Source organism: Carex rostrata, chromosome 18 (genome assembly GCF_964058835.1).
Source record: "Carex rostrata chromosome 18, lpCarRost1.2, whole genome shotgun sequence".
NCBI lineage: Eukaryota > Viridiplantae > Streptophyta > Magnoliopsida > Poales > Cyperaceae > Carex > Carex rostrata.
Window position 1 is genome coordinate 1,553,336 of NC_135935.1, and position 11,575 is coordinate 1,564,910.

Below are 11,575 nucleotides of genomic sequence, written 5' to 3' on the forward strand. Positions count from 1 at the left end.
TAAATTGACAAAAAAATTAGGACGTGACCAACTTTCTGCAAAGGACTATATAATACTATGCTAGGCCTACTGTATTTTTGGCTAGGGATTTCAAGTGAAACGGAACATATTGAAGATAGTGAATCTAACGAGGCATGGATGGATGAAGAGGATGCTAACTTTTTTTAAAAAGAAACTTGGCAGAGGCTGTCAAGGGTTTGTCAATAAAATATAGCATCTACTCTCATGCGTACTCGTTTGTATCCTGGTCGGATTAACTGCTGGTAATTAGAGAGACTTTAACTGCTATGCCCTCATATTTTGGAACATAGATTTGATATTTGAGATACGATATTTGAGATACTTCTCGTATATAATATTTTCTGAACACTTCCTCATTAGTCATGGACTCGTGATATTTGTTCTTTTTTTGTTAATTAAATTCTATCTATTTTTTATCGTATATGGTATTTGGCACATTTCTATGCGAATTTAAATGGATAGTCATGAAATTGTAGAAGGTCCAAGAGTAACTAATACGACCATTAGTAACGCTCTAAGATTATTTACTCCAAAGAAAATGAATGCTCTAGATCGAAACTTAATCTCTAAATGGCCTACCAAAGCTGTTGATCAACATCTAACCATAAAAATCGTTACTACCCTTCAAAATGTTTTCCAAAGAACAATATTTCTGTTGGACCTGTAGAACAAATCCAATCATAATGAAAACTAAATTGAACATTTTTTCGAGCTTCACTGACAGATTTCTGTATTTGGACCAGATAACACAAATCACACATTCAAATTTTGAAAAAGAGTTTGCAAATACGTAGCATACAGGACCTAGCAAAACGCTGTACTACATTAACAAAACAGTACCAGGTGATTAACAGTCTTCAGTTCTATAATTTTGTTTCCTTTTGGCCGAATCAAACCACCATATAAAGGATTAAACATCTAAAAAAAAAAAACATTTTACAAAAACGTCTTATACGTAATGTAACAACTATTAAATTCTGAACAATAGACATTTTTTAATCAAAATTTGAAAAGATAAAATAATTCTACCAATACCACCAGCCCCTGTAAGGTTCAAGAGTATATTATGCATTAGCCTACCTGCACTGATACAGATTTTACCCCTAGTTTACACCTTTGTAACAACAGTTACATACAGAAATTACAGAGATGGAATGAGAAAATAACACTAATAATGAACATGCCCAACACTGACACCAACCCATTCCAAAAATAAAAAGGTAAACATATAAAACCCAGAAGAAAAGAATGAAAAGAAAAACAAAAATAGCCATACAAATACGTAAAGGATGATGACATAGAACTTCCCTTTTCAGGACACCTGCTTGAGCACTCATTTTGGCACCTTATTCAGGATGGAGAACCAATATCCTTATTAGCCCCAATTTAACAAAACTTCCATTCTATTCAATATGCCATCCAGTCACACAACTAGATGCCCAGAAATCACCCCTGCCCCAATACCTTTTCAATTTTGCACATTCTCACTTTCCTCTGTTTTCAACTCGGCAACACCGGTTTCAGCAACTGGAATATCCACCTCTGTTTTCACCTCAGGGACTACAGTTTCAGCAACTGGAATCTCCACCTCTTTTCTAGGTTCAGAAATTTTGGTTTCAGCAACTAGCATCTCCATCTCCATTTTAGGTTCAGCAATTCCAGTTTCAGTAACTGGAGTCTCCATAATTACTTCTTTCTCCACAATTTCCACATCATCTTTCTCATCTTTTACAGGCAACACATCCTCTCCAGCTTTTCCGGCATCTGTTTCAACTGGAGAGGTTTTGTTCACTGGTGAGTCACCCAATTCCAGCTTATCACCTGCACCGACACTTGGTGGCTCAACAGACCCATTTCCTAAGACGATGGTGGGGCCGTCATCGTCATCTTCTTCCTCATCTCCTTCAAGGGACGTTTCTAAATTACTGTTAGGGTTAGTTTCATTAGTTCTTTCAGAAGTTTCACCGATCATGGCCTTTTCTTCGGTCAAGTCATCAGAGTTTGGGGACGGAGAAGGGGTGGAACTAATGGAACTGTCAGTAACAGCTGCGCTGTCTTCAAATGCAAACCAGTTTGAATTTGTGAAGAGAGAACCACTGATATATTACAGTAAAAAAAAGCAGTTAATTTTAGCAAGTAGGGTATTGTCTCATGGTGATTTGTACAAGTTCCGTTTAAAGTCGAGAGAGGATACCTGTCTTGGTTTTCGCCCCCTAAACGGAGAGAAGAGATTACAACTTCAGCAGACTCATCATCAAAATATACATCCTATAAATAGATAATCAAGTTCCAACACCTTAAAATGTACTAAACAGTATCTTCATATATCTTTGTAGATCCTCTTATATTATTAAATTGATATTTAATGTAAAAGGGCAGATCGTAAAATTTCAAAGGGAAGAGTATTTAAATGCCTCGATTTTTTTGTGCCTCCACTAGGGCCTCCATTTTTTTTGTGCCTCCACTAGGCCTTAATCTTTTAAACTTTAATAACAACAAATCTAAAACTAAAATTTCAAATTACAACCATTAGACATGATCTGTGCAATTTTTCTACTCGCACATAAAATATTACAGCATTTCAGTTTCATCAAGACTAGTATCTTGAGCTTGTAAAAATCTAACAATATGTGGCCAGTTTTTTAACATTGATTTTTCAAGTTATTGTTTTCCATCGAAACAATTTCAAAAAATACCGTGATTTATTATGTGCATGTAGATAAAGTAATATAGAACATATCTAACAGTTTTATTTTATTATTTGAGTTCTAAATTTTTATTAAAGATTTAAAAAGTGGAGGCATAAAATTTGGACCCTTCTCAAAGGACTGGTAACATTTAAAAGAAATTAACTTTTCAAAAAAGAAACGTTAAGAAAGCACTAACCTCATCGTCTCTTTCAGCAGATGCTTGAGCTTCCTAGTAAGAAAAAAGTCAATTAGCCTTTTAAATTATTTTAGTAGTTCCATGCACATTCTTCAATAAGTAAAGCAACAAAAACAAAGAAAGGAGAAAAAAAATTATTGTAGCTCCTAAAACACCCTCAAAAGCATTGTTTGACGTCAGCAAATTATCATAAATACTAAACATTTGAAAAAAAAAATGCTTAAAATATCATTTTGACATTTTGATAGTATTGATGGACCAGGCTCCTTCAGATTTTGAGTTTTGCAAAAACAATATACCCATTAGTTTAAAGTAATCTTTTGTGTCAATGATTTTGGGGGTATTTAAAGAGGTACAACACACTTTCTGAAGGATAAAAGAAAAGACAGAGACCTCATCAATGTCATTGTCAGAATAGATGCCATAGCGAAATGCCTGGCTGAGGTTACTAGCAAGAGCTGCTACATCATAATCTCTGTCACGGAAATCCTCTTCATCACTGTCTCTTCCCCTATCCTGTAGTGAAGTTGGCCTCCTGTGTTCAAGTGATTCCACTGTAATTTATCTCAAATAATGATGATTCTTACTAAAAATAACAATGGCAACTGTCAAAACAAAAATGATGAGGGGTAATATCATATATTGCACAAGTTCATGCAAAACGAGATGAAACTTCAAAAAATATGGAACATCTTGTATGAACCTACAAATTTAGGTGACGCATTCATTCCCCATCAATTCAAAGAATACTCAAATTAATTCCCTATCTCAGATCTACATGGCGGTGTTCAGCAACCAATACAAGATTAAATTTTAATCCGTACTAAGGAGCTCGTGTTCGGTAGAACAGATTAAGAAAGGAAGCTCCTTTGAAGACTAAAGAAGGCAGGAAAGTCTTAAGGAGGCTTAATCCCATAGAAATGGTGCCTTAAGAATTCGGGCAAGAGGGGCTTAAGCTTAGGAATCTGGTAAAAAGATGCAAAACTTAATCCTCACTAAGATGTTGTTCGGACAGATTAAGCTTCTAAGGAGCGTAAAGGAGTCTTAAGGAGAGGATGCTGAACGGCACCATGCATGAGACCAAAAGAATAGATTAGTCTCCAAATGGCACAATGCATGAGACCGGAGGCAAGAAAGTCTTAAGGAGGCTTAATCCAATAGAAATGGTGCCTTCAGAATTCGTGCAAGAGGGGCTTAAGCTTAGGAATCCGGGAAAAAGATGCAAAACTTAATCCTCACTAAGGAGATGTTGTTCGGACGGATTAAGTTTCTAAGGAGTCTAAAGGAGGCTTAAGGAGTCTTAAAGATGGGTTGCTGAACAGCACCCATTGGACCAAAGAATAGGTATACATTGCATAATAGATGTGAGATTTTGCAAAGTAAACCTATAGCAACAGAGAACAGGTATACATTGCATCATAATAATTGTCTAAACGACATACTAGCCAGCAACTGCAATGTTGACAAAACATACCCGCAAGCCCACTGGTAGACATTTTCCAAAGCATTTCGTTTCCCCAGGACATCTTTTTGCCACTCCACCCAATTGTTATTATCCTGAAAGAAAACAAATCATGGTCCAGTTTAACAAACAAAAAGAGAGAACATAATAATAAACAAGAAGTTAAATAAAGCCACCTGTAAGTGGGACTGGATGGTAGGGTTGTTATTAGCTAGCTGGATAAGCTTGTTTGCTATGCGTGTGATGTGACCACCATTTCCTACTTTTGGTGGTGCTCGCCCCTCTGTCGGCCTTGTCGGCTAGGATCAAATAAGCAAACTTAAATATTCACATACATACATACATAAACCCCAAGATTTTCTCACCCAATTGAGATGATTATACCTTAGATGAGTCAGCCAATAAAGTAGGGTTATTTTCTATTTCCAGAATTCTTCCAACAAGGTCGCATTCATTTAGCAAGTGTTCTATAAGCAAGGCTTGCTTGCTCTCTAAGCAAGAGGTGATGATGTTTTCAACAAAATGGTGCAAGAAGTTATTGTAAGGATACCTACAGAAGAATACATTATAATTAGTTCATTGTAAGTTTCTAAACAAGGAAAAATTTCCAGTATACATCCACCAGAAGAGGTAAAGCATTCCGTAGTCTACAAACTTCCAACGCACTCTCCTGTGTCACTCACTGACAAGCATGTGAGAGGTAATTTGGCATCTTCACTTTTAGTAACATTATAGAGATATTTAACTAAAATGATGGGGAAAAGAAAGGTATACAGGATGAATCTCAAGGGTAAGTGCCGAAAAAAGATACTTATACTTAACAAGAGTTACATGTGGTATGTTTTAAAATACCCAAAAAGCCCATCAATCTCAGCGTAAAAGTGATGAGTCATGGAGGGGGTGGTTTGGGCTTATAAGAGAAGGAAAGCTAATATTCTCACCTTCTAATCCCTATTTCCAAATAATTTATAGGTTTACACAGGATACGGGTTCCTGTCACCATACAAAGGAAATTGAGATAGTACTGACATTAAAAAGGAAAATGGCTAAATGAGATACAGAAACCTACTCAAAGAATAAATCAATGACACGTTTTATTGCCCCCAGATTGACTAATTTTGCTTCGGCTGTCTCACTACCAATCGATAACAAAACAGAGATGAACTCTACAATCTGCAAAAGACATCTAGTGAATATTAATAAATTCAAGTATTCTAAAACAATGAAAAACTATTTTATTTTCTGAAGAAGTAACATATAACCACATGCAAGTACTACCTTCAAACGGTGTTTACCAAGAGGTGGTTGTAAGGTACCGTAGGTGGTTGCTAAAGAAGTCTCAGCTGAAGAAATATCCAACAGCTTCAGCAAATCACCTGTCATGTCATGTCACAACATAAGAAGCGCATATATACATTTTTCACAAGCGTGTAAATATACCACCACTCAAAACATCTACATTCCTTGAGATCAGTGCCCGAGTATCTAAAATAGAGAAGTATTAAATTACAAAATTAGAAGAACTGACCGAGGCTTTCTAGCATGCCATTGACTGTCTCAGGACTGGCTGTGACAAGCGTACCATGACTGAGCTGGCTTCTGAAAACCTGGTATGAAGATGATACCAACCTCTTTGGATCCAACAGAGATATGCAAACGGATAATGAGTGCACCAGTACTGATCTTGGCCTCGAGGGTTCAAAGGCAATGTGGAACAACCTCCCCACAAAACTGCAAGATTTTCAAAGCACATTTTCATTAAAATATTTAGTATGACACCTACTAGCATTGGTACTTTATCATAGCCCATACATAAACCTGTAGCAAATTAAACAGCCACAGCCTATGACATAAAATGATATTAGGAAAAAGAAACATGAAACAGAAGCTAATGCCATCCTATGGTATACGGAAGAAAAAACAACCATAAGAGACAATTCAACGCCTCAAGCTGGCATTATCTGCAATTAAAGTTCTTCACTAACAGCTATACAAGAAAGGTAAAACAATGTATTCAAAAATAGTATACCTGGGACTACAAATCTTTGAAGCAAGAGCAGGAGGTGCATATCGAGTAATGGCACACAAAACCTCAGCTGCATTGGCATGTACTTCAGGTGAATCCTGACAAATATATAACAAAATAAGTAGACGGAAAAATTACCAACAACGAAATTCTATGAATACTCAATTCTTACAAGAAGCTCCACCCATTTTTGCATTGCTGCAGTTATATGAACTACTCAATATAACTCGTATGATGCTATACCAGAAAAATATATAATAATACTAACAATGACCGGTATTAATTTTGTAGCTGTTACATTGCTGTCAGAGGGAAAAAAAAGATACATACTGAAGAGCTGAACTTCTCCACAATCATCTCTAGAACATTTGTATCATCTAGCCATTGCATCGCATCAGCATAGTTAGCATACATTGTTTCGTCAGCACCTATCAGTCGGATCAGTACCTGGTATAAATTCAAGTGTTTTGATACTAGTTAGGTTTATTCATTTAAAGAACATACGCACATTTCTATACAGTAGTTAGTAAGCTGCTCACCTCCATGATAGAAGTAATGCCAATGAGATCAACAAGTTGGTTAACAAGTTCAGGACGTTTCTGCATAAAAACAAAAAAAAACTTAAGTTATTAATTGAATTTACATTTAAAATTATATAAAAATCAAAATTTGAAATTCATAGAGCAGTAACGCAGGGAAGAAGAGATACTTGAACATAATTAATGAGAGGAAGGGTCTTTCGGATCATCAAGCATAAGACAACCTAATATTCAACAAAGTTCATTCTTGATTATCAGATCCCAAATTATACAGTTCTTCATTTTAAGAAAGTATATTGACAAGTGAAATGTAAAGTGTGTCACCTTGCTAAAGTAGCCTGCCAGTAATGGGCTGTGTGGTCTATCCGGTTTCAGAAAGGAGAAGAGCAAATTCATGAGCTGCATAGGAAAATTACAACTTAAAAATGGTAAAAAAAAATATATGCATAAAGCAAATGAGCTAATAGTTTTTTGCAGTATATAATGTCAACTTCACATGTGAATATATGGCATATAGCACTTGCCTCTTCATCTTCGACCAAGGTCCTCAATATAATGTCAACTTCACATGTGAATATCTCACATGCAATAAATGGAAACCTACATCAAAAATCAAATCAAATCAAGAGGGGAAAAAACTGTAAATAAAAAGTACAATAAACAAAGGTGGTAGATGTCATATTTACCCCTTCAAAAAGAAAACATATCCCTGAAATCAGGGATTATGTCAAATATATTTCACATTAAAGTGATAAATTTGAAATCCCTAATACCTGATTATGTTCAATTTCAAATACCAAAAAATGAAAGAAAACCTACTTGAAAATTCGTTTCTTCTCAGCTTCTTCGGGAACTTCTTCAACAACTAATCGAAGCAGCTGTTCTACCTGGGTCTTATCCCGCAAGCTAGTATTTAATATGTTGAAAAAGATACCAATGTAAATAGTTCGATCAAGCATAGTATTTCATGGGAAATTTAAACAAAACAATGACAGACAGATCGAGAGGGAAGGAAGGAGGGAGGGAGGGAGGGAGAATGTGTGTGAGAGAGAGATTACAAGTTGATTAGGCGAGTATTCAGTGCTTTGCACTCTTGAATTATGTCATCCTCATCAAGTAAGTCATCAAGGGTATAATTGTCCTTGTCCAAAATAGCATCAACCTAAATGGTAGCAGAGCCAATCAATATAATATCTAAAAATACTAAACAGTTTAGACTATCTATTTGTTATTCGATTATAATTTCAAAATCAGTCAAACATAACCAAAAGTTTCTAGACCATATGAACAAAAGAAACCAAATCAATTTTTAAAAGAGACAAAAAGATCTAATAAATTACCTAATACTGTATATGTTAGTTTCTTGCGTTCTCTTTTAGAAGTTAAAAGCATGTGTACAATTAAAAATAGAAAGGCTAAATTTCAGGAACTCAAAAAGCAGAATCTTTTTTAAAAAAAAAATTCAATAATAGTAACTAGTTTATGCATGCTAATAGTGAAACAACATCTTCGAAGTGAGAGGGAGAGGGAGTAAACTTTCATCTTAAACCCAAAAGGTGCCTCACATGAGGCACCTTTATATTCTCTCTCTGGCCTGGCTTGATTTTATGTTACGCCAGGCCTAATTGTATTCATATATTAATATATGCATCAACTGACCTTCTTCAAGCACATTAAAATCACGTGAACTTCATCAAGCAAATTGAAATTACAATTTTGAGTCAAATGTCAAACCTAATTAAAAGCCAATTAAATCCTACAAAATGCTTCTCTCAACAAAAAGAGGTTTCTTTTAAATTTTAATGGAAGTTGGGTAGTTTCTCACTATTTGTGTAGTCAGTGAAAGTAAATGACACTTAATGTGTATTTTCTCACTAACCCTAAAGATAAATTAGCTGGCAGTATCCTCCTTGTTTGTAGAGTCAAATTAATAAAAGCAAAATCAAATTTGAATAATAGGAAGTAAATAATACCAGACTAGATGGAAAATATATTCAACAAATGTTCCTCAGCAACTGAAGACAAGTGAATAAAAGGTGCTATATAACAAATGTTATGTCCAGGGGTGGATCCACTCCAGTTGAATGGGGGTCAATTGACCCCCATTAATTTTCAAAACTTATAGGTTCATATGTGATTTTCTACATAGTTTAGAGTAAAAAGCTTTAAATACTGTAAAATTGAACCCCATACTCAATATGAAAATTTTATATGATTGACCCCCATAGTTTGAAAGTCTGGCTCCGCCCCTGATTATGTCACTGTTTTCTACACGGCAAACAAAATAATTATCTAACTATTATCTTATTAATATATTTTTATTTTGGAAAATAGTCTAGTAAATTCCTTACCAGCTGTTTCATTGGCAGAAACGAACCTAATGTTATTATTTATTAATATATGCCCAAATGCCATGAACTTCAACATTATCCCCCCCCCCCCCCCCCCCCCCCCCCCCTGATGATGTAATCATATGAGTAGGCCAAACCACATATAACATTTGCACAATTGCACTGTACTACTAATGAAATATGTTCATTGTGTAAAAGTAAAATTTACAGACACCACGCCAATACAAATTCATGAAATTAGATTAGTGAGATACCACTGTAGCACTAAGAATTGAAGCTCAAATTGTATAACAATCAACAACTCTTCTAAATGACTGGTATAATATTTTGAATATCTCTCGCTGTCAGCTTCAAGCTCAACACTTGAGGTTTCAATAATTGAAACAAACATAAAGTATGTTTTTTTACAAAAATGACGAAATTAGAGCACTAACCGGAGAGGAGGCCGAGAGCCCGGTCATGCGCCAGAACATCTTGACAAGTGGTCCAGGAAGAGCCCTTGCAACCCAGATCTAGGCTTTCTACACTTAAACAAATATCCTAAGATAATTCCCAAAACATCCAAATGAAAAACCCTAGAATTCAGACGCCAAAAACGAAGATTACTACAGAGATAGATGGATAGATAGATATTGAAGGCGAAAATCAAAGACTGTAATCGAACGGAGAGATTGAAATTGAGTAGGGCTCGAGGATAATAAGAGATTTGGGGAAATCGTGAAATGGAGAGAATCGCGAAAGGGAGAGATGTGAAAAGGGACTTTTCCGGATGGTGGAATAATCAATTGTTGCTAATGCAACATGAGGCGCTGTCGCAGCTGTAAAGAAGTACAATAATACAAAAATACAATGGCTCTTGTACAAAACGTGCACTGTTAAAATTCCATTAAGTATTATATAGTTTTTACGAACTCGTCAAATATATATACAAGTAGATATATATGTATAGAGGAGGGGTCAAATGCACTCAAATTTTTGTGCACCCAAATGCACCTTATCTTTCAAATTTTTTTTCTCTGTTTTCAAAGTTCAAATAATCAATCCGAACCGTTAGTTGCGATCTATATATTAAGATGTGCTTGGAGACCAAATTTTACATTTTTTGAAATTTTTTTACTATTTATTAAGTCACTTTGAAAGTCGCTGATTTTACATTTTCTGAACTATTGGATTAGCGATTTTCAAAGTGGCTTAATAAATAGTAAAAAAATTTTAAAAAATGTAAAATTTGGTCTCCAAGCACATCTTAATATATAGATCGCATCTAACTGTTCGGATTGACTATTCGGACTTTGAAAACGGAGAAAAATGATAGAGTGCATTTGGGTGCACAAATTTGAGTGCATTTGAACACTCCTCATATGTATAATTGTATACGCACACACTTTTAGAAGTACGGAATTATTTTCAGTAATCATTGTTTGTCTTGACTGGATTTGTTAAAATAATTTTAGAGTGAGTCTATGGTATTATGTATATTACGATTTGTTATCGTGCTACGACTCTATTTTCGAGTTTTTAAATTCTAACGGTCCATCCGAACCGTTCATCTTGTTCTCCATATTAATATGTGTTTGGAGACCAAATTTTACATTTTTTGAAATTTTTTTACTATTTTTTAGATTTATTGAAAATCACTGTTTTTGGATGGTCCAGAATTTTCAAATCAAGTGATTTTCTAAATATCTAAAAAAATAGTAAAAAAATTTCAAAAAATGTAAAATTTGGTCTCCAAACACATATTAATATGGAGAACAAGATGAACGGCTCGGATCGACCGTTAGGATTTGAAAACTCAAATATAGAGCCGTAGCACGGTAACAATCCGTGATATGCATAGTACCATAGACTCACTCATAATTTTATGTCTAAATAAGATGTCAAAAAGTCAATCCTATATGACTGGATTTTTGTTAGTTGTGACTTTAAGATCTTATTTTGGTGAATGGGTGAACCGTGAACATGATACAAGATATAAGATATAGATATTTCTCAAACCAAAATATATATAAGATATAGATGACATTTATTATCTGTTGAATAATGTTAGTAAAATAAAAGGTATTCTCCATTTTTGTTTACTTGTGAGTTTAATCCAAAAAATGAGTCAATTGATTTAATACTTTTGACTTTTAACTAGTGTTGTGAAAAACGGTCGTTTAGACTGATTAATCAACCAATTAGTTGTTGACGGTGATCAAACCGTCATAGATTTTTCTGATTAATCGACTGATTATTTCTTATTATGGCTGATTATATTCAATTATTCTCGATTAATCGTTTGGCGGTA

At 34.7% G+C, this 11,575-nt stretch overlaps 1 protein-coding gene across 2 annotated transcripts; it reads right to left on the reverse strand.

The window, feature by feature from the left end:
- Positions 1 to 955: 955 nt before the first annotated feature.
- On the reverse strand, positions 956 to 10,088 carry LOC144569376 (uncharacterized). Of its 2 annotated transcripts, none has more exons than XM_078319691.1 (19): positions 9,720 to 10,088; positions 7,993 to 8,096; positions 7,754 to 7,840; positions 7,459 to 7,534; positions 7,259 to 7,333; positions 7,105 to 7,158; positions 6,935 to 6,994; positions 6,726 to 6,842; positions 6,399 to 6,493; positions 5,898 to 6,100; positions 5,648 to 5,745; positions 5,439 to 5,542; positions 4,754 to 4,919; positions 4,546 to 4,668; positions 4,382 to 4,464; positions 3,301 to 3,442; positions 2,908 to 2,940; positions 2,216 to 2,289; positions 956 to 2,117 (listed from the first exon to the last, which is right to left on the reverse strand). In XM_078319691.1, the coding sequence occupies exons 1-19, from the start codon at positions 9,756 to 9,758 to the stop codon at positions 1,490 to 1,492; spliced, it is 2,361 nt and encodes a 786-aa protein (XP_078175817.1). In that variant the 5' UTR covers positions 9,759 to 10,088; the 3' UTR covers positions 956 to 1,489. The 2 variants fall into 2 exon arrangements, with proteins under 2 accessions (XP_078175817.1, XP_078175818.1); XM_078319692.1 differs by having other exon boundaries at positions 7,431 to 7,534; positions 9,720 to 9,947.
- Positions 10,089 to 11,575: the final 1,487 nt, after the last annotated feature.